The sequence below is a fragment of the Rhineura floridana genome, chromosome 15 (genome assembly GCF_030035675.1).
Source record: "Rhineura floridana isolate rRhiFlo1 chromosome 15, rRhiFlo1.hap2, whole genome shotgun sequence".
NCBI classification, from domain to species: domain Eukaryota; kingdom Metazoa; phylum Chordata; class Lepidosauria; order Squamata; family Rhineuridae; genus Rhineura; species Rhineura floridana.
Window position 1 is genome coordinate 8,783,025 of NC_084494.1, and position 24,223 is coordinate 8,807,247.

General features: G+C 45.8%; 1 protein-coding gene across 7 annotated transcripts in view; it reads right to left on the reverse strand.

Moving 5' to 3' along the window:
* CSMD2 (CUB and Sushi multiple domains 2) overlaps nt 1-24,223 on the reverse strand; it is a 769,620-nt gene that overhangs the window by 311,560 nt on the left and 433,837 nt on the right. For 6 of the 7 annotated variants that reach the window (XM_061596301.1, XM_061596302.1, XM_061596304.1 and 3 more), the window contains 3 exons: nt 23,687-23,764; nt 11,165-11,252; nt 5,033-5,157 (listed from right to left, as the gene is read on the reverse strand). In XM_061596301.1, coding sequence (XP_061452285.1) covers nt 5,033-5,157; nt 11,165-11,252; nt 23,687-23,764 — 291 coding nt within the window. The remainder of the gene's footprint in view (nt 1-5,032; nt 5,158-11,164; nt 11,253-23,686; nt 23,765-24,223) is intronic. The other variant, XM_061596306.1, reaches the window with a different exon arrangement.

The following is a 24,223-nucleotide window of genomic DNA, read 5'->3' on the forward strand; positions in this document are numbered from 1 at the left end:
CATAGGAAGAATCTCTTTCAAGAATCTTTTAGCTCTGAGTAGGAAGCTGCCTTATACCCAGTGGAGACAGGTGGCCCTGATGTCAGTGGGGCAGTGAATCTGCTCCGGGTTTTAGTCTGAACTTTCAAGGAGCTGTCCAAGGCGCCAGAAGCTTCTTGAAAGTTTGGACTAAAACCTGGATTCACTGCCCCACTGTCATTGGAGCCGCCAGTTTCCATTGCTTATATTGAATCAGACCATTGACCCAGCTAGCTCAGTATTGTCCACACGGACTGGCAGCAGTTCCCAGGGTTTCAGACAGGAATCTCTGCCAGCCCTACCTGGAGATGGCAGGGACAGTACCTAGGAGCTTCTGCCACTGAGCCACAGACCTCTTCGAAGCAATTTCCAACAGCCCTGGAAATCTTTAAGGCTACCATCACTTTTGCCCCAGCTTCAAAGATCCTGATGCAAAAAGTTTAAACAAATCTACCCTAATAATACTAATATCTTCTATTATAAATAACAGTTATATTATTTTACTCATTACTACTGCTGCTGCTGCTACTAAATAATCATTTTGAACAATTTAATCATGTTACATACATTTTTAAAAGAGTACAGAAAAATATAGGTCCTGCCAAAAATACAGATGAAACAGTGACAATGGGATAAGAAAAGTGGTGGCTGATAGTGGAATTCGCTCCGTGTTTTAGTCTGAGCTTTCAAGGAGTGTTCTGAGATACTTCAGCACCACAGGCAGCTCCTTGAAAGTTTGGACTAAAACGTGGAGTGGATTCCACGCCCCATTGACAAGGAGCCACTAGCTGACACTGGATAGGAGTGTGAAACTAAAGAGAAAATGACCACAGAGGAGATGCCTGGAAAAAGAGCAGTGTCTTCAGCAGCTGTTTAAACACAGAGACAGACGGAGATGTCTGTGCATCAGTAACAAGGGCTTCCCCCAGGAATAGTACATTTTGTACAAACACATGGAGATAGGAAGAAATCTCAGGCATGGTGTGGAGAAGAAGGGACTGATTGTGAAAGGAGAGAGAGACAGAGAGAGACAGAGAGACAGAGAGAGACAGAGAGACAGAGACAGAGAGACAGAGACAGAGAGACAGAGACAGACAGAGAGACAGAGAGAGAGACAGAGAGAGAGAGAGGGAGAGAGACAGAGAGGGAGAGAGACAGAGAGGGAGAGAGACAGAGAGGGACAGGGACAGAGGGACAGGGACAGAGGGACAGGGACAGAGGGACAGGGACAGGGACAGGGACAGGGACAGGGAAGGACGGACGGACGGATGGACGGAAGGAAGGAAGGGACAAAAGTTTTTTTTTTTAAATGAAAGTTAAATGGAAAGGTAATTCAATGAATGCAAAGTAAATCTATCAAACTGGGTGATGGGTGGAGCAGGGGGAAAATGTGGCATATCTGAGAAGACCCCTGTCCACATGGCATTCCTCCAGGGAGCTTGGTCATGGGGTAGGGCAAGCTGTCAGACTGTTTCTGCAAACTTTGGAGGTAGGGAGCCAAGGCCAGGATGGTCTAATACAGTGACCAGAATGTTTAAATGATCCCCACCAGACGTTCACTTAAAGTGTGCAGGAGGAATAGGCTCATGTCCTTATATTTTAAAATATATTATGTTTTAAAGTCTTTTGTTTTTAACATGTTTTAGAGTGCTTTTGGTGTCTTTGTTTGCTGCCTGGCCTCCTTCTGGGAGGAAGGGCAGGATATAAATGTATGTATGCATGTATATATGAATGTGAAGGGATCCAATGCATGCCCAGATATATTTGCATAGGGCCTCCTCTGCATTAGCAAGGTCCCTTACCGACACAATTTCCTGCTGACATGGAGCTCACATGAGCATACATCTGCCTCTGCATGGGGTCTCTTCAGTGTCTAATGCGGGGCCATGGGGCATGGCTAGTGGGTGCTATCCCATTCTCTCCCCCTCCCAATGTTGTCAGTAAACACATGGGGAGGTATTGCTTGAATGCCCCTAGTAACAGAGCCAGTGGAGGTTGGTCTGTAAGGGTGACTGGGGCACTGCCCCAAGAACTCTACATCAGTTCTCAGCTACCTAGTCCCTATCTGCCTGCCTCCATACTCACCATCACTCCAGGGGCTGGCACTGCCTGTGACAGCTTCTTCCTCCTTTGTCTCAATGGGGGGAGGAGGAGGGCAAAATAAGAATCAGCTGGCCTTGCCTGTGATTTGCCCTGACTCCAGCTACAGTTGGTTTCTCTCCCTTCCACCCTATCAGTCCCAATGGGCACCAGCTACCAGTGAACAGAGCCCTTTTGGTTGCTTAGCCTGGGATTTGTACAGTAGTCATGGTGTCCCACAGCATGTACTGGTCTGGGTTATTGTTCTTAAGAGGATTTCTGGCTGATCTTCCCATAGTTGGCCAGAGTGAAAAGTGGCATCCCTGCTGAATCCCCAACAGACACTTTTCAGATCCCCACGTGAGGATCTGCTGTAACCGTGAGGCCTGATGGTGAAGCCATCCAGCTTCTTTCAAAGTGGAAGCCTTCCAATGAGTCAGTGGTGGCTAGGGGCTCCATGTCAGTGGACTAAATTCCGGAGTTGTCGTAGGCCCCATGGAGAACATTTTGCAGATTTGGGGGAATGGGGAGGGGGTTGCAGATATTGGTGAAAGGTCTGGCAAGACCACTGAGGAAATGCTTCCTGAGACCCCTGCCAGCCCTGTGTCCAGCAATCCTGGGAGCATTTCTGCCGAGGAAAGCTTCAGCAGCCCCCATACCCTCACCTGCTGAGGAAAGTGAGGAATGTAGTCTACTTTCATCGCTGGCACTTAGCCCAGACTCATTTGTGCAGCATCTAGGCCTTAATGAATCTGTTGGACAAGGTGGGGGAATCTCTCACAAAGTCAGAGTTGACAGCTTCCCCAAGGTCACAAAGATGGGAGAAGAGATGGTTACAACTTAAGAAATTATCTTCTTTCCCTAGGAGAAGTTCCCGCCTTGCTTCTAAGACTGGAAAGTGCTAGATTTACTTCATGCAAGTAGAGTGTCTATCCCCCTCCCTTTTATTTGGAGTCTTTTGGGGTGAGAGCTTGGCTGCAACAACTCTCCATTGCTTCTACAGCCTAGTGCACCTGCTGGTGTTCTACATCTCGATTTATGCCCAGTATTTTTGATGCTGTTTCATGTGCTAGCCTCTGGAACAAAGCTCTGTGCAAAACCCAGTCTTTGAGTCCTGTGTCTGCTTCTCTGGTCAGAAACCAGGACAAGATTGGATTCCACTGCCCCACTGACATAGAGCCACCAGCCACCACTGCACTGAGTGGTGAATATCTGCAGAAGCGGCTTGCTGGGTGGGGCAGAGCCGCTACACTATTGTCCTAGCAGGCAGGTCGCTGTTGCTTACCCACGGGGAAGCTGGAGAGGTGCAAATGCACTGGTGGAGACAATCTGGCACTCCTGCCGGTGCATTTGCAACACGCTAGCCTCCACAATGCCTCGCTGCTCCTGCTAAACAGCAGCACACCACCAGCTGTGAAATTAGCATAGCAGCTCTGCTCCACCCGGCAAACCACTTCAGGTTATCTGGAAGCAAAAGTAATGATGATGCTCACGATAAACTGCTTGCACAACTGGGTTAACAAATCTTTAAAACAAACGACCTGTCGGAAGGCTGCATTTGAAACAATTTGTGTGCATTGTTCCTCACCATCCTCCTGAAATCAGTGACTTGCGTGATCGAGGGCTTTATAAACTTCAGACTGCCAGGGGGTGGGGGATGGGGGGGGCTAAGGTCACATGAAAAAATGTTGGGGTGGGTAACCTGTGGCCTTCCAGATGTTGCTGAACTCCATCTCTCAGCATCCCTGGCCACTGACTGATGCTAGCTAGGGCTGATGGGAGTCAACAACATCTGGAAGGCCACAGGTTAGCCACCCTTGTTTTATGTTTATTATGCATGGCTTGTTTAGAAATAAATAAGGAAATAAATAATCATCTTAATGTTAAGGGTAGATGTGTACATCACAATTATCCCTATTATGCTCAGTAAACATTGCATGTAGCAGTTCTTTGTGGGCCAACCAGTCAGTACAGCATCATTATGGCAATATGGGATATTCCAATTGTATTTTAAGGGTCTTCTGAAAAACACCATAAACCAGTGACCAACAACATTACTAGTGGTTCCCAAACTGTTGCCTGTAGACCTCCAGCGGTCTGCAAGCTTCATTCTGGAAGTTTGTGGCGTGTCTGTGGATTTGTGGTTGAAAAGGGGAGGTGGCACATCCATCACATTAAATGTTCTTATTAATTTCCAGCTGTATAATTATTGCTTCTTTTATTTCTTATATTGCATTACAATTTCACTTCTACAAATTTCAAGGAAATTAACAAAACCCAATGAAAATAAAATTAGGAATCATGCAGCATCTTGCACAGTGTACTGCAATTACTCCAGAGGCAGAAAAGAAACTCAGCAATTTTCAAGCTGTCTATGAAGGAAAAAAAAAAGTTTGGGAACCACCGGCCTATATATAATGGACTTGGAAGACCATATACAGTATCTTGCCTATTCAGACCCTGAAGGACACTATGATCCCCCCACTATGATTCCAGCTTATTTTTTTGGGGGGGGTGATACATTGGAATACCTAGAAATTTGATGTTGGTATTGTTCATACCTGTCCCCTAGCCAAAGGTATAAGTTTGACAGTTGGAGGAAGAACTCACTGACTGCACTTCTTCAAGTTAATCCCATTTTACATTGAGGGAAAGATGAGTTTAGAAGATTAAACAAAGAGAATCAATTAAACCAATCCTAGCCTCTTGGCAGGCTACACATGCTACAGGATTAATGGGCCAACCAAGGCTCTCAGCAAGGAGGTTATTGGATGCTACCCTGATAAAGGGACCCCTACAGAGTGAGCTTGATACATTTCACAGCATCATATTTCCCCACCTTCCTTGCTTATAATGAACCCCCAAGAAGGTGGAAATTGAAACCAATTTCCTGCCCAATTTGGAGTGTTTGGCATCACACAGTTACTCGTCTCACCTCTACATACTGGCCTCTGGTCACTCCAGGCTGCTATCATACCACTCAGTTTCTTACAGGTGATGCTTTTGGAGCCCTGCAAATCGTAGCCTTCGTTGCAAGTGAACTGGACACTGGATCCCAACCTGCAAGACAGAAGGGATTTATTTATTTATTTATTTATTTTCATTTCTAGACTGCCCATAGCTAATAGCTCTCTGGGCGGTGTACAAAACGAGATTAAAATACAATATAGAATAAAATCAGTAACAAAGAGAAACACATTAAACTAAAACATTAAACATTAAACATTAAAATGCCTGGGAGTATAGCCAGGTCTTAACCTGGCGCCTAAAAGAAAGAACCGTAGGCGCCAGGCGTATCTCCTCCGGTAAGCTGTTCCACAATTCGGATGTCACTTTACTTCTACCCTCTCAGAATCTGGATCAGTGCTAAGGACGAACTGGGTTTCATGCATTCCAGTTTCTAATCAGAAGGTTATTCCTATAAGTGATTCACCATTTCTTTCTTTCTTTCAGATATTTCACTCTAGGCAGTGTACAAAACTGGTTTGTTTGTTTTTTTAAAAAAACATACAAATAATAAGAACAATTAAAATGAATCATAAAGACAGAAAACAATCTAAAATGCCTGCAGAAATGGGAATGTCTTTGTCAATCACGTGAGGTTCATCAGGGAGGGGGCCTGTCGGGAGGGAGTTCCACAGGACTGGGTCCACAATACTGAATGCACGGCTTCTGGTAGTTATGAGCTACGCCCCTGAGCCATTGGGGACCACTGTCATAGACTCTTCTGAAGATCTCAGTGATGGGGCAGAGATATACAGGATCGGGTGGCGCTTAAGGTATCCTGCACCCACATTGTTAAGGGCCTTGTAAATCAATACAAGAGCCTTGAGCCTGGCCTAGTAACATATAGGCAGCCAGCAGTGCAAAGCTTTTAATCACTACAGCTATGTGTTGGGTGGTAGTCTGATCATAGCTCACCCCATTCCAAAGATGGGCAACAAAGGCAGGATAACAAGTAGGCGGAATAATATTAACCCTCATTTGCATTTTCCTCAACTCAACCCTGAATCCTAAGGGATAGCCCCAGCTCAAGATGTTGCAACACTTCTAGAAAATGCAGAAGCTTGGACTTTTCTGAAGGGAAAAGGAGTTGGTTATTTTGGTGGAGGGGACTAAGAACACCTCACTTTCCATCCTTGCTGTCCGAACATGTTGCATGGGAGGCATCATTAGGGGACACCCTGGATGGATCTCACAGGCTGTAATAGGAGGCGATACTTGCGCTCTATAGAATATGTCTATTTTCATAGGTTAAAATCAGCCCATTGAATTGGACCTAGAAAAGAACAGGGAGCCACTGCAGACGTCATGATGTCCAAATATTGCAGGAGGATGCTTTAAGTCATACACAAAAACCAGTTCCCTGCAAAACATATACTTTAGACTCTGACTCTAGAAATCTTGAGTGCAGAGCCTGTGAAGAAATAAGATGCTTCTCTACACATTTTCATGGATTTCCGGACACATGGTCCCTTAAAAAGTGTGAAACACTCCCTTAGCATCTCATGTTGGCAACACACACACCAATTTATTATGGTCTTGTATTCAGTACCTTTAAATTTGCTGCCAAATGCAAGGCCTATTGGGATCAATTCCATCCTGGAGCTCCCAACTGGAACTCCTCAGTGTAGCTAATCCCTTCAGAAAGTGGGGCTTGAAGACTGCACTGATTGGCCGATCAGTGGTGACTTTAAGCCCCTCTTGGATCACCTGGGACCTTCCTTTTCAGCACAACTGTACTGCAAAGGAGTTATGGGTGCCCTGACATCATTGCAATGTCAGGTGATTGACAGGTGGGTGACTCCACTCACCTGTCAAAGTGGCCTGCCAGGGGTGGGGGCAGTGATGCCTGGTGGCTCCATGTCAGTGGGGCAGTGGAATCCACTCTGGGTTTTAGCCTGAACTTTTAAGGAGCTGTCCAAGCTAAATCATCTTGGACAACTCCTTGAAAGTTCAAACAAAAACTCGACTCAGATTCTTTGCCACACTGACATCAGGTCTATCGGTCTCCACTGTGTGGGGAAGCTAAGCAATCAGCCTTCCAGCTGAATTCTGTCCCCCACTCCTGCTTTATGGTATATTTTAAGATATTAATTACCTTCAACGTTTGGGTTTTTGTTGGCAAGCCTATCAAGAGCAGATTACAGGCATTTCAAAAGAGCATTTTCACCATGATCTCAAATATTTGGAGTGCTGAATCTGCCCCAAATATTACTGGGTTGGAGGAGGCCTTCACAGGGGCTTGGTTCACACATATACATTTGTTTCTTAGTTTCTCAATGTTTGATGACAATTGGTACCAACCTGATGTCTGGATTGAAAATCACTTTGTTCAGGGCAATATGCAAGCTCTGTGGTGTTTGATCTGTGACTGTTCAATCCCTCCAACTGTTCAATTCACACAAGCAAAGTCATCACCACTTGATATTTCAGCCAATTGCTAATGAACAAGAGGATGTGTGAACGGGCCAAAGCATCTGTGGGCTGGGGGAAATTATCTGGGCAGTCATCAGTGTTTCAGGGACATGCATGTGAAAGAGGCGTGGTTGAATTCCCCTTCAACCCTTCACAGAGGGTTCCAGGATACAGAGATGTCTCCTGTTCATGGGGCACAGCAGTAATAGCAAAATGACAAGGGAGGATGGAGAGGGAGAGAGAGGGAGAGACAGAAGTAAGAATGATGTGATATGGGCTAACTCTCTGTAGATATTTCACATACAACTCTGGCTATATGAGATTTCACATGGAAGCAAGGATACATCTAGCCAGGGGAAAATATTAGCATTGAGTTTACTATGGCTACTGGTTGGTATACATTTCTTTTTCCATTTTCCTCACCATCTTGACAGACAGAAGCCCCATTCACACACTACTCCTGTGTCGGACCTTGCCGTGTGGATGGAGAAGCGGGCATGTTCTTGTAGCCCCACCCTCACATCACCGCTACTTTCTGCAACACCCACATGTTGTGCACACTTAAATTCTGACATGCACGCACCTGCTCACAAGTAGGGGCTCCCTGTGATTGGGACACCAGGTTGTGCAGGTGTCTTGATTGTGCCAAGTGTCAACAGGGGCTCAAGTGTTGGGATTTCACCGAAGGCAAGGGCACATGACATGTGGTTGTTGGAGGAAGGAGCAGAGACCTCTGGGGCGAGGTTGAAAAGCATGACCCTCTCCTCGGTTGACATGGCAAGGGCCTACCCATGCATGAATAGCATTAGATCAACCTTCACCAACCTGGTGCCCTCCAGATGCTTTGGACTATATAATCCATCAGCCCCAGCGAACACAAGCATGCAGTCCAAAACATCAAGAGGGCACGAGGTTGGTGAAGGATGGGTTAGAGTGCTTGGAATGTTCCCCAATCCCTACAGCAAATCAGCAAGACAACGCTTGGGCTGTTAACAGCCATTTTGAGATAGAGACCTGGAAGGAATCTTCTCCATCATGTTGACTCTGAAGCTCCCATTTCAAATGCGAGAATACCCAACCAGGGCTGCTTCCCAAGCTCTGGGCTTGGGGGAGCTGTGTACAATGGAGGCTACTGTGGAATGTGATCCAAACAAACACAGACAACTGAAAATATTCTGAAGGCAGCTAATGCAACCAATTAGATCCATGCCTAGCGATGTAGGAGACTGCTTGGGAAAGCCCCATGAGGAACTGAGCTAGAAGGGCGTTTTCAAACCAGTGGTGGTTGGTGGCTCCATGTCAGTGGGGCAGTGGAATCTGTTCCAGGTTTAAGTCTGAACTTTCAAGGAGCTGTCTGAGCTAAAGCACTGCATTCAGACTACAACCCGGAAAGGATTCCACTGCCCCACTGACATGGAGCTACCAGCCATCACTGTTTCAAACTGTGTTCCAGGGAACTCTGCAGCTCCTCAGAATTTTATCAGGAATTGCTCAGTGAGGAGAAGCTCCCACAAAAGAAGAACTTGACTCTGTGGCCCACCCGCTGCAACAACCCACAGCTGTGGGTTCTCACATTTTAGGGTATTTTAAGGTATTGGAAGTTCCAGTCCATCCTGGGCAATAACAGAGGCTAACGTGGGATGGACAAAACTGTTAGTTTCTCTCAGATTCTCATTTTTTCCCCAATTTTCAGTTTGCCCCATTTCAACCCCAGATTATTTTTTTTAAAAGAACAGAACATTTATGAATTTTCATGCACATCTCTCCTAATACATACATTTTTGTATGCAGTTTTGCCTTATGTGCACAAATATGCCAACATTTTATGCTAATGTAATGTATTTTTGTACTTCCCCCCACACTAATATGCACATTTTCCTCTTACACACATTTATGTAGCACATTTTGGATTGGAGAATGGAGTCACACAATTCAGAGAAGTGCAAGTTTGGAAGGATACCTGAGTTTCAATTTGTGGAGTGGTTTGGGAAGTGTGAACTAGGTAGGTTCATGTAAGAATATGAACCAGAGAAAATTCTCCACTATCCCCATAAGAGACTTCACCAGTACACTGGGTGTAGATAAAGGCTATGGCCTTGAATACATCCCCAAATCGTTTGCACCTGACAGGGACGACTCCACATTAGACATATCAGTGCGGAAGGGTTTCCCTGAGTGTTTGAAAAGATACTGCCTTAAGTGAAGGAGGGTGGTGCTGGTGGGGCACAAATATAACAATTCTCCTGAGACACTCTTATGCAACTAAGACAACTGTGGGGATCAGTGGGGGCCGAGAGACACATCCCATACCTTACTACAGGCACTGGAATCACTGAATTCATGTTTAAAAGAGGCATCTAGGCATGTCTGCAGCAGCAACATCTCTTGCATCCCTTGCTGCTCTGTAGCATCCCACTACTGACATCACTCACAGGCTGGTGCAACTACCCACATTATCGCCACAGCAGAGAGTCACCTAACTGTGGGACCATGGGGGATAGCCTAGTGATTCATGCTACTGTGGACCCAGCTTTGAGCTGCAATCCTATCCAAGAAAACATGGCCAGAGTGAGAGTATAAACAGTAGTGGCTGGTGTGGAAGCACAGGTGAGGCTGCGTTGCTTCCCCGGCTTCCCAACTCCATGGATCACTGTCACTTACTGGGGGGCAGTGTGGGGAGCTTGGTGTGGGGAATAGGGCGGTAGCAGTGTCATACTGGGTACACGGCAATGCACCTCACTCCTGGCATCTCACCCCCCTTGTTAAGTGGCAGCAAAGCAGCCCCTCTCCCACTGCCCCAAGCCTGTTAAAGGATATAAGCTTCAATTCACATAATAAAAAGGTTCTCCATGTTAGTAACAGTGTGGAAGCTCATCTCACCATGACATGATAAAGAGCCATCTAACAATCACTCCTCTGCCCATGGTGAGCAGGCAACTGATAACAGATATTGTTTACTCCTTAAAAACAAAAGAAGAGCCTTGTTGGATGAGACCACAGGCCCATCTAGCCCAGAATCCTGTTCTCACAGTGGCCAACTAGCACTCTCACCGCTTGAGATTCTTAGCAAGTGGCATTTAGAGGCAGACTGACTCCAACATTGGAGACAGAATAGAGCCACCGTCGCCAGCAACTGCTGGCAACCTTGTCCTCCATGAATTGGTCTCATCCTCTTTTAAAGTCATCAAGCTGGTGGCCATCACTGCCTCTTGTGGGAGCGAATTCCAAAGTTTAATTATGTGCTGTGTGAAGAAGCCTCTTCTGAATCTTCCAACACTAAGCTTTGTTAGATGTCCCCCAGTTCTCCCCAAGAGGGAGGGAGAAAAATTTTTCTCTGTCCACTTTTTCTACATTATGCATAACTTAATACGCTTCTGTCACATCTCCTCTTACTTGCCTCTAAACTAAAAAAAAACCCCAATTGTGCCTTTGATTTGTCTGAATCTGCTTAATAAAAACACCACAACCCAAGATGAGTACTTTACTGTTAGCCCTGTCCTCCAGACTTCGCTGAACTACAACTCCCATCCGCCCCGGCCATTGGTAATACCTGTTGCCAAAGGTTACCCACATCTGCTTGTAGGTCCTGATGAAGACTGCAACGCACCCACCCACCCACCCCCCTGGAGGAAGATACAAACATTCTTACCTGAAATCATTGCCTATTCTTTTGCCTCGGTCTGGAATGCCAGGGTCTGGACACATGTTATGTCCCTGGGACACACCAACCTGTGTTACTACAAAGGAAAAAAAACAGCATATACAGAGACAGAATAATTTTATTTTTGTTTTCTTTTTAGCATCAACTGTTCCGGTGTTGGTGGATGTGAAGAGAATATGGGAAGTTACAAGTTGGAATGCATTCAGTGTGCATGTTTCCCTTTAAAAATAAACAAACAAGTCTGCTGAGGAAGCACGTGCAAGGGAAAGATTCCCCATTTTGCTCAATTTAGGCAGTACTCCATGCCATCCACGCAGCTCCCACCCACTTGCCGCCCAACTCAGGACATTTTTGCATTTCACACACACAAGCGCACAGAGCCCCAATTGAAGTATACCTTTCTAGAACCAGTTCTGTGGCATGATACAGAATAGTCATTTAAAAAAAAGCAAAAAAGCCCAAGTACCGCCTGGCTAATGAAAGACACAGCTAGGTTAAACAAATAGGAAGAAATGAACAAATGAACAAACACGTTGCAGAGTGTGATGTCATAAGCGTGTCGATAATGAAATGAAGGGAGGAGAGGAAAGAAGCCAGTCGTGGTGTTTCAAAGTTGGTGACTCAGTCTGAATGTGGGGAAACCTGCAGCAAAGCAAACCCCTTCCTACTAGCAGAGGGTAAAGAAAAGTGAACAGGACCAAGATGAACCTCAGCCTACCCACTCCAATCTTGCACCCTTTACTACCCATCAAGCCGCAGAAAACCCAGAAAGAAACTTATTAGATTTATACGTATATCCAACCTGGATGAAATGAGATTCAGAGAAAACACGTTGGTCTTCAACTGTATATACCAGCTTTTTTTAAAAAAAAAAAAACACCCAATAATGTAAGCCCCCCCCCCACACAAAGTAATAAACAAATAATGTCTTCTGTATAAATGCCATGCACCATCATTTATTTATTTCTTCCCCTCCCTGCCTTTTCTGTTTTTGAAGTGGCTTAATTTTCTCATGTTGCACTGGGGGGATGAATGAAAGGAAATGTTCTTAGCAATGAATGCAAAAGCAACAGAGCATGAAAACACAAATGAGCATGCCTAATTTCCACTATTGCATGGCTAACTAAATTACACACACACACACACACACACACATCCATATACTATATATCCATTGGTCTCAGGAGAACTCTCAAGACTGGGTGCCAACAGCAATGAAAAGTACAGATAGGTCCATTTCACATATGATGTGGTGGCAAACCAAGGAGTGTCACAGAGAGCCATGGCCAATCCTGGTTCCTGGACAAGTGTTCTTGCGTGATACATATGCTTGCAACCACAGGTGTTTGCGACAGAATCTGCCTGTGCTCAGAACCAAAATCAGACAAAGTCTTTTTAGAGGATGGCCTCATCACAGATGCCAGCACATAATGATATGGGAAGGGGCTGGGATCAGGGCATCCTTAGAGTGGCACTGAGATCACAAAACCCATGAACCACCTCCAGGTCTCTAGCCCTGCCACCCTCATGGACTTCTTCCCTGGTGTTCAGAACTTGGCCCTCAAGGTGTCTGACTTTCATTAATTCTGTTGGGGCTGCCAGATAACTCCTTTCTTGACCGCTGGGCCTTGACTTTCCATTTTGATGGCTTGGAAGGACTGTTCTCTTGACAGCCTGGCAGACCTTGCCACATGTCACACATTGCACTGTGATGGGTACACAATGTTTTTTGAGTGCACACTGATGATGATGGTGATGATCACGCTGCGTGAAGCAACCCTGAGTTGTTTTGGTGGGGTACAGATTGAACCAGTATTATCAGTATCCATCCGTGTATTGTGAGCACATTTGCATTCTCAAACACAAAATCCATATCCCTTGAGCACAAATACAAAAAAAGATCTCTACAACTCAACACAATATTTTAAAAAATTGGTTGACACATTGGAAGCACCACACCTCTTAAAAGTAGATATTCTGAAATAGTATTATTGCTGCCTCTCTATTCACTTCAACATTAAGAGGTTCACCCTCCCCCAAAAACCCCTTTCACCCATCCACCCAATTTCTGCCTTGGGGCAGAGATCCAGCACACCTTCTTGAATCACCCAAAGGAGGGCTCTCTAACTTTGTGCATGTGCCAATAGGTACATTTCCCAACAGAATGGACCATTCATACAACCAACCTGCAGATCATCCCATGAAGCACAACTTTTTACAAAGCCAGCATCACCTCCCTGGGCTCTCTTCAAGCACAATGCGCACAGGGCCCAGTTCACAAAACCTTTCTGTATGCATGAACTACAGGAATTGCTGCAGATGGTGACAGTTGGTCTCACTTCCATGCACAAGGATGGGCTCAACTTCCAAGTGGGAGACAATTTTCTTGCAGCTACCTCATGAGTGCTTACAGCTGTGCACAAACACATCCATGTGCACACATGCACACGCACACACCTTCTGTTGCAGAAGCACCACAACTGTTGGCTGCGCCACTTGAAAGCTGTTGGCCGTTGCCTTTCTTCATGGCTTGGCAATGACTGGGGGAAGATCCACATGCTTGACCCACCCATTGGTTCCAGTTGTCAACCTTTTTTAGGCCCGTGGACACATTTGGATTTTTGGAACAGTGCCACCTCTGGTCACTTCTTTCTCTCTCCTCCCTGGATTAGCCTTTCTACTCCACCCCCCCCTACACACACACACACAAAGAAAAAAAAGGAATATGGGCAAAAGTCAGATCCAGCAGAATTAATCTGAACCTTGTAAAGCCCATAGAGCTGAAACAGAAAGTGGGGAGGAGCATCACTCTTCCAACTTCCTGCTTCAGCTCTATGCACTTTTCAAAGGATAGGAAGTTTGCCGCTTTGGGGCCAAGGAGGCAGTGAGTGGGGCAGGGGGTGCAGCTCAGCGACTTTGTAGGCACCAGAGGAAGATCTCAAGAGGACCGTTGTGCCCACAGATACCACACTGGCAACCCCTGCAGTGAACAGAACAGGTTATCCCGGTGGTCTGGGATCTGATCGTGATGAAGCAGTCACTCTGCTGCTGGGGAAACATGAGAAGGGAGAACACCAGTGCAACCGAACACTGCCACTACTACTACAAATACATATATCACAGTGACCCTGAGAGAGTGCCAGGATTCTACCAGACCCAGACCCCCAAGGGACTTCTCTCCCTCCCCTCCTGTTAACCCCTCTGGCCACAACCTGAGCCCTGCCTTGATCCTTGGTTCTCCCCTCAGGTTGCTCCTCCAGAGCAGAGGAGGCAGCCAAGAGTTGCCATAGTGCCTGTTTGGCTGCCAAGATGTTCTATCACCAGGAGTCTCCTTGGGAGAAGGAAGCAGATTCAGCCCCAAACAGTGACCCAGCAGATGACCAGGAGGAGCAGGAGCTGGCAGTGAGGTTGCAATTCTCTCAGTGTCCCTCTGGATCCATGCTGGGCTAACAGATCCCTGTTGAACTCTTCGGCGTCCGGTTCCTGTGGCTCAGGCTCCAGTGGACCAACTTAACGCTGGCCATGGAGACAAAGCTCACAAACACAGGGACATGAGAACTGGTTTTAATGAGGGTTGGGAATCAAGTTAGTCATTATGACCTTGTTCACACATCACATTAAACCATAGTTTAAATCAACTATGGTTTAATGTGAATGCAAAGTTCGCTGGTGTACACTGCTGAATCCGTGGGCGCTTTGCTCCTTCCCAGCTCCTGCTGCTGCCGCGTGGCTAGGAAGCAAACCAGGGTCCGACTTGCTGTTATGTCCAAATCCAAGCTTGCGATTTCTTTTTCCCAAACAAATCATGAGCAGGAAGTCAAGAACAAACCATGGTTGCCACTCGTGATTTGTTGGGGGAGAAACAAACTGAAAGGCCAGGTTCAGATGCAACTCTAAGCCTGACTATGGCTTATTTCCCATCAGCAGCAGGAGCAAGGAAGGAGCAAAGTGCCCACAATTTCAGCAGAGTGCGCTATCACGCTTCACGTCCACGTTCAACCACAGTCGACTGTAACTATATAATATGTGTGAACAAGGCTTATGAATACTGCCTATTTGTCAGAAGCAGTTTTACATCTAACTTTTACTTAATTAATAGGTAAATACCAAAGCTATAAATTATCATATTCAATATCGTTGAAATTAGTTTAGTGCAATCATACATACAGTACACTTGCTTTTTTTAAAAAAAAGATATCTGAGAACTAGTACGTGATCAAACAAACATAAAAGATTCATTGGACATAAAAAAAAGCTTGATTACAACAGCAGCTTTTTGGCCTGATCTTCTCGGTGGGGGTGGGGGGTGGAGGTCGGTCCTTCTAGCCAATCTTGGGGGGGGGTATTCTAGCTCCATTTGCCAACTAAGTTCCACAATCCATGGTTCGACCTAATAAAGAACATATTTCCAATGCATTTGATGCACTGCGCTTCACCTCCAATTGTGTCAAGGGCATCACTCACTGGGGTCGGGCCTAGCAGCTTTGATCTCAAGGGAGTCTCAAAAACTGGAGTCAGTATGCAAGGCCCAGTCAGGATCTGATCCTGTAGCAGGAGCTGGACCTGACGCTCAAGGGATGTCACCACCAAACTCTGGCTAGAGATGGGAACTAGAGAGCAACCCAATCATATAAGCAAGAAGCCCCTTGCACGTTAAAACCCAAACTAGATGTGATGCTAACAGCATCTTTGCATTTAATGTGCAGTTTTTTTGTTTTTTGTTTTAAACAAAGGGGCATGAGGAGCATCACCAGGTTGGGGAGTGGGTGATAAACTGATATTGCAGCAGACATGGAGGAGGAAAATTAACCATTTCGTTCCCTGCTGTGGTCCTGATGAAAAACCCTCTTCTGAAGCTGGTATCTGCAATGAAAGGAAATCCCCCCTTTGGTTCCCTATTGAGAGCTTTAGCCACTTCAGAGGGGCACTGGGAGTTGAGCTGATGATTATCTCTCTCACACACTTACATGCAGCTGGTGCAACTTGTATTTATACAAACCTGTACATTACATGCAGAGACACATTTAATGTCATCTCTAGGTTGACACTAAAAGGCATTTTTTTCTCAACTTGTGCATTTCAACAACAAAATGTGGTAGAGAGGAAATACAAGAAGCAGACCTCTTCCAGCTGGTAGGGAAGGTGGGGGGGCACCTTTGCCCCACCCTCAGTTGTTGCTGAACATCCCTGGCCATTGGTCATGCTTGCTGGGGCTGATGGGAGTTGTAGTTCACTAATATCTGGAGGGCCAAAGGTTCCCTCACCTACGGTAGGGAAAGAGGGCAGGAAGTAATGCAGATAACCAGCCAACATTTTCCCAATCCAGTGTTGTGAGCCCAGAATCTGACACCCCAAACTCAGGGAGATGAGGCCATAGATTTGGAGTGGGAAAGAAAAATGCCCTTGGAGCCAACTCTAGATACCAGTAGCGGCTGGTGACTCCATGTCAGTGGGGTAGTGAAATCCACTCTTGGTTTTAGCACCTTGGACAGCTTCTTGAAAGTTTGGACTAAAACCCGGTGCAGATTCCACTACCCCACTGACATGGTGCCACCAGCTGCTACTGCCTGCTACCCTGGGAGCACTGGTGCAAGAGGAACCTGAAGGGCCAGCACCCGTCCAAGTCTTGAAATTCCATCTCAGATGACCCAGTGGCACTATAGTCTCCCCTGCCCCACCAGAGTCAATGACTGTTCAAGCAGGCTAGTCCCCTTTCACCGAAGAAGCTCCTATCACCAAAGACAGAGCAAGATGAAGCTGCCACTCAGATTGAGACGCAAGCAGGGATGGCTTCGTCTTGCAGCAGCATTTGAGTTCTCCAGCCTGAGCTCCACATGGAGCCTGAGAGCTCTCTGGATCTGGGAGCCTTGGCCTTGGCTGAACCTAGACTTTGACACGTGTTGCCTTGCCTAGCTCTGCTTTCTAGGGACCTGAACATTTTGCCTTGATACTGCTCCCCTCTCAGTTGAGCTGGGGGCCATCCCACTCCTCATGCTGCTAAGGCCACTGTCCATCTAGAAAGACAGTAAACTCAATTCTCCCAGGCTGTATCTGTGTGGCCATAGTTGACCAGGTTGTGCCAGGACAGCATCTCCCACATGCCCTGCTATATTCCTGGTTTTCCTCCTACCCACTGTTTTCCATACTCCCTCTGGGCCTAACCTACTGAACCTACTGAAGTCTGCTCTGGTTCCATCTTCCCTGGCTTCCCCTGGCCCCCTCTCCAGGGGGCAATGATTTTGAACCTTTGCAGACACAGACAGGTACGAACTATTCACACCACTCATCCAAGAATCATTCACCACAGCCATTCCTGTGACAGACACAAGACCTCTTCAGTCGCTTGGTACCTATGAGTTACTGCAAATAGGAAAGGTGCTTCTCAGAGTGTGCTGGCCAGGCCCACACCCTAAAGTCTAAGGGTGGGGGACTTCGGGTGCAGGGGCCAACTGCGGCCCCTCCAAGCCTCCGCATGGTGCCCTTGGGATGCTTCCTACGCATACCATTTCCCCAGCAACAACCCCTCTGCCCAGGTCACACCCCTCCTCAGCGCAGCTTCACACCCTCTTTTAAGAGTTCTTACATGGCTGGAATGTATCCTCAAGCTCTGATAATGTCTGTTGCTTGCATGGATGGAGGAGAAAGTGCATGTGCATGTAGAAACTAACCTACTGCACAAAGGCAAAAATGACATTTGATGCTTTGCCGACTTTGGCCTCTGGCATGTGGCTGCAGAAAGTTGTGCAGGAGGGAATGTGGCACTCAGGCTGGAAAGAGGTTGCCACCCCTGCCTAGATTCTGGCGTGCCTTCTCCTTGTGCCTCCTGGACAATGAGCTATCTTGCATCAGTGAGTCAGTCTGAAGGGTGGCCATCTCTGCGCATGGATAGGGTGGTGGGTAGTGCCTTCTCCTCGATTCTAGCTATCCAAATTTTCCTCTGCAAAATAAATCAATATAATTCTCCAATTCGCTGTTCTATTTTCAATGCATCCAATTAGGGTGTCATTGTTTGCTGCAATAATTTCCATCAGCAGCTCAGAGGCCAAATAAACCCACACAAACCCTGTCCCCCCCCCAGCACCAATAAAATAATTTTCGTTGATCCTTCTCTCCCCCCCCCCCCACACTACTGGAAGGTCAGGGGGGTGGCAAGATTCCATTCAATCTGGGGTTATTTCTAATATCAGCTATAAGATAAATGAATTTCTTATTGTCTGGGGAAGCAGCATCTTTAGTTAAAATAAAATAGTCCCTTGCTTTAAAGATGTTACCTTTGGTCTATTATTCCTCCGAGATTCTCTTTTTTGGTCTGGCAGATTTACAACAAAACCCTTAAAAACACAAAAGGACATGACTGCTAGCAAAGAGAGAAAACTTGCGCTACAGGGCTAGACTGATTCTGTGATAAACTATTCTAAGACTTCACGTACACAACTGTGTGGTTTTATTTTATTTTTGGTGGGGGGAGGGGGCTTGGGTTACTAGACTCCTCTCAGCAATGAAAGAGTGTAGAAAGATAATGGTCAGGATCCAAAAGCATGTTGTGACCAAATGTCATTCCCCCTTCCTTGAATGTTAACATGGAACCAGGATCATCTGACTAGGAGGACTCACATACACCGAATCTGCCAGACCAACATTACCAAACTGCAGACTTGAAAGGCCTTCCCCTCAAAAAAGAGTCTGAATTGGTCCACGGACTGTCCAACACTGTTCTCCCTTCTAGAGTTCTGTAATGGAGAAGACGGAAAATTTAAGGCCACTCAACGCAACAGACTTTGGAATTCCCTGAAACAGCTCTTGAAGGACAAGGCTGTGGCAGTCATCAGGCCCTGCTGATGAGTATATAAAGGTTCAGCTGTGAACACTGAATTATGTTGCATGACAGCTGCTTTTCTTGGGAGCTTGCTCAGGTCCTAGAATTTGCTACTTGTTACTTGAAACTGGATGTTGTAGCCTAATAACATCTAGGAGGCTACAGGTTTCCCATCTTTGCTGATTCAGATGTACCACTAAAAACATGGTTTAGGGTCATGACAACACAGTGAGTTTTAGGTTTGCGTGCTCCCCCTCCCCAAGTTATATACAAGTGCTTTTCATCTCAGTTTGTAACAATCTACACATGTTTCATCCAAACAAGGGAAACTATGGTTTGCACATATTTAGTTAACAAAACAAGGTATCAGATAGGGTTGCCAGGCTCAGGGCCTGAGACTGATCCTGTATCTTTAGGAGAAGAGAAAGTCAGCCAAGTGCAGGTGTTCTTACAACACTGTAATGGGAAAAACCACAAGGCTCAACCTACAAGAGGTCTTCTGTATCCTTAAAAGTTGTGCAGGGGGAAGGGAGATTTCCACCTTGTGGTTTTTCTCATCTGAAGCCAGCCCTGCCATCAAGCAAAGTGAGGCAATCACCTCAGGCTGCACATGCTGGAAATAGAGAGCAGCAGCAGTGAAGTGGTGGAACAGCGCTGTGTATGCTACACAGCCAGCCGTGCACCCACACAACTAGCCTGCTGTCCTCTTTTACAGTAGGGCCCCGCTTTACAGTGTTCCGCTTGAAGGCGTTCTGCTGATACAGCTGCTTTCGTTTTCCATTTTAAAGGGTTTTTTTCCCCCCTTTTGCGACATTTTGCAACGTTTTTGCATCATTTTCGCGCAACACGGCCCATTAAAGTCAATGGGGTTCCGCTTTACGGCGTTTTCCACTTTACGACGGGGGTCCGGAACGGAACCCGCCGTATAAGCGGGGTCCACTGTATTGTTCCATCACCAGTGCTGAATAAAGGTTCACCTGCCAGTTCATTTGGCTTCTGTACATGGAAAGGGAGATGGGTGGGCAGCATCTTGGCCTGTGCCTAAGGCAGCAAAGTGTCTTGGCACATTCAGGCACTAGGAAACATTAGCATTAAGCATGCTATGGCTACTGCCTAATATTAGGCAGTGTGTATGTGCGCGCATGTGTGCATGCACACTGGATTACATAAGCCAATGCTTAAAAGAGTATTGTTTTAAAATCCATCAAGACTTGGGGCTGTTATCGCTGTTTTGTTTTGTAATGTACTTTACAGTTGAATTTCGAAAGAAAAAAATACCCATGAAAAGTGGAATTCTAGAATTTCATTGAGTTCTGAATGCATGCAAAATTTAATCCAACTCTCTTGTGAAGGCAGAGAATAAGACCTCTGGTAGGTTTCTGCCAACTGAAAATGAGGTCTTCTTTCTTTCTTTCTTTCTTTCTTTCTTTCTTTCTTTCTTTCTTTCTTTCTTTCTTTGGGGGGGATGATCCTGTGCCATTTATTACCTGCCACAGGTCTAACCAGTGGAGGCTGGTCCGTTAGGGTGGATGGCTCCCGCAGACTGCCTCCCACCTGCCTATCTTCTTACTTATAAGCAGTCCAAGGGGTGGCCCTGCCTGTCAGCTCCCTCCTCCTCCTCAGTCCAAGTGTTGCACTTGTGGAACTCAGCAGGGAGGAGGAGGATGGGGACAAAACCAGAATTAGGCTCTGCCTGTGATTGGCTCTGGCTCCACTTACAGTTGGTCTTCCTGCCTTCTGCACTATCAGTTCCAGTAGGTACCAGCCTCCACTGGTCCAACAGAGGGGGAAGTGCCTTGGCTCAATAAATAAATAAATCCCTCTATCAGCTTACCATCAGTGCACACAATCACACCCCATCTACAGCATACACCACATCACAAATGTTATCTTGATCACCCTTTGGAGATTCCAGACTTCGTTTGAGCCCAAGCTCGCTTGTCCTGTTTTCAATAGAAGCCTTGAAATATGTGAAGTAATAACAACAGGGAGGAAAAAAGATGGCCTCTGAACATTTACTGAGTGTCACGGACCCACCTGAATCCAACCACTTACTTTCTGTCCTTGGATGACATCATTGGGGGGGATCACTGTTTCTGTTGGAGGTTCTTCCCCAGTTGAGGAGTCTTTTTAGGAGGAATTGGCTTCAGGGATGCTTGAAACCTCTGAGAATAACCCCCCCCGGCTCTCTTTCCAAGAGGCCAGAAGTCCCAATCCCACTGACCCACTCTAACCTTGGTGCTAGCCTGCTGCAGCATAAACAAACAATGGAGACAGTCTACCACCAAGGACATCATGTTGTGGTCCTCCCAAGGAGGCTGATGCATGGATGTCATATATGCACATGCAGAATGAACTCTCTTGCTCCTACAAGACCTCTGCAGGAATCTTTGCTGCTGCTGTACTACAATGGATGCCAATCAAGGATGAGCCTCTGCTGGTTTGGCATCCTGGTTTCCTTGGTTCAAACACAGGGAGGTGCTACACAAGCAAAGGATGTTCCATGCAAAACAGGCAGAAAGACATGTAACACAGTTCAGATATATTCAGCAGTGGTCAGCCCACACTACACTAATGTGGGTGTCAGAAGTTGACATCGAGCTACTAACACCCGTGCAGTACAAGTGAATCAGGACAAAGGGTGGCGGGGAGGAAATACCAAAAGGGCCCACAGAATACCGTTAAGGTCTGTGTGGAGAAGGGGAATGAGAAAAGCAAGATCTTGATTGCACGTTGGATCATCAAGCACTACATTGGAGTGGTGGATGCCCAACCTTCACATCTATTTAGGAAGTGAAAGGGTGGCATTTGGGCTCCTGATTTACACACATACACACACACTGCAAAATGGGTAGGGAAAATCAAGAAGCAGCATATTATGTCTTCCTTCTTAAACTTTCATACATCCTTAGAAAGGCCTGATTGAGAAAGTGATGTGTTACTGAACTTGAGAGCCACTTCGTGGCAGGATGGCCAATAAAGGTCTTCAGTCTTACAAGCCTGTTAAGAAGAATACAGAGGTTGATTTATTTTGGTTTCTTTGCCAAAGCAGAGAGGAACCAAATGTGTCAAAACACAAACTTTTGTGCAACTTCAGATAGGCCTGTGTGGAAGAATGAGGCATTCTGATCTACTCTGCCATGTTAGATTCCCCTCCCCCCCAATGTAACTCATCACAACCACTGTCTCACCTTTTCTTAAGAGTTCCATTATCCATACAGACAACCATGTGAAATAGATAACACTTAAGAAAGCACCATGGAGCAGATGAGCTGGGTAGTTAATGACAGCCACCCTGCCCAGCCAAAGAAGATGGACTAGATCAAAATCCAATTTAACATAGCCACCTGAATCGGGTATTGCCCCTTCCCCTTAAGATCTTCAAATGTGCCCCAAATGAAGCTCTCAGAGTAGAAGACCTCAGTATTCCTTATCCTGCTCTTCATTCACTAGCCCAACTACAGCCAGTATGTGCAACCACAGCTCTGACACCAGAAACGAGCAACAGTGCAGAATGTCACTTGACCAAGCAGTTCAGAACCCACTCCCTTGTTTCCTATTGTCTCTTTTTCTCTCCAAAACAAATGCCCAAACAGAGTCAATTCTCAATGATCCACATTTTACAAACCTATTGAACCAAACAAATGGCACGAGTAACCTTTGTTTACCCCACTCCCTGTAAGATTCCAGTGTCTTCCGAATCTAACATGCAAACAGAATGGTAGTCAAGCTTTGGGAAGGGAAACCACAATAATACTAATACTAATAATACTAATAATACTAATACTAATAATACTAATAATAATACTAATAATAATAAATCTGCACAAGCCCAGCTCGATTCCCATTGAACATGACCTATGTGAGTCTGTGGAGGAGCTCAGCACCCAAGGATTGCTCCTCTTCATAATCTAACAACGGAAGAAATGTGATGCTGTTTTACAAAGGATCACACGCGTATACCCACACCACTGGAATACCCAAAGCGGTTTGCTAACTTCAGCAAAGGAACAACCCAGGGAGGAAACAAACAATATATTGCTGCTATGCCTCTAACAGATTTTTTAAAAGAAATCCAGCATTAAGAAAACAACAACAATAGATCTGGAGTAAGTACAAACATAGTGAATATCTACTTTTTTTTCCTCCTCTTGTCTTTTTATTTCAGTTACTAGTTCTTTCTTAGGAAGATTTCCAGCAGATAGACACAGTGAAATTCAATAACCAGCCAACGGAGAGGGGAAAGATCTTATTTCAGATTATTGCTGGCATTACTGTGGCTTCTTTGTGGCTTGCTTTCTTACTGCTGATCCAAGTCCTCTTACATTTGAACTAGACAAACACACTTGGTTGTCAAAAAATGTGTTTGCATCTTGGTGACTCTACAGAGTTATAGGACTGAAAAAAAAGCAGAGATATTCAAGTCTCCCAAAACCCTACGCAGAATTGCTAACACTATATACGGCACATGGTCCTTCCGTAGTAACCTCCCCCCCCCCGGGTAATCTTTACAGAGTTAGTAACTGTTTGCAAACGGAGCACTGGAAGGAGGAGGTGAAGCGATAATGCAGGGTAGGGGTAAAAAGCATTTAAACTTGGGAGAGAGTGGCAACGTTCTGGAGATTGCTGTAAAGTCATATGGAATGTTCAAGGCACTAGTTCTCACTGAACGTGCAAGGGTGGGTGAAACTTACACACGGATGTCTTCTGGTTGGTGTCCTTACTCGGCATCAATTTCACTCCCCGGGACTTCATTTCCATTTGCTTTTTGACTGGAGAGGGAATGTAAGAGAATAGCAATTAGCCAAAGATGGGCCTCAGCCTGAAAAGAAATCTAGACTTTTCTACAGGTTGGCCTTTCTGCAAAAAAACCAATGGGTGCAAATTTGACATCAGAAACAGCAGTGCTCAGAAACCAGTAAAAGAGCATTTCAATCTCCCAAAGCAATTTCAGAGGGAGACTCCAGAATTAAACTGCTGAGTTGCAACTTATCAAGTTCAACTCTGCTCATCTGGATCTGAATAGGGACAATGGTTTTCCTTCTCACGGAGATGTTAAATAACTTTGCACTGCCAAGTTGACAGTTTTATCACCTGTCACTGTTTTGCACTGTGTTTATTTGGCATACATTCTAATTCTGAATTGCCACTATCTATACTTTTTTAAAGTTATTTTGGTCCCCTGCATTGCTTACAAACTCTCCCTATGTGTGTGTATGAACCTCAGGATT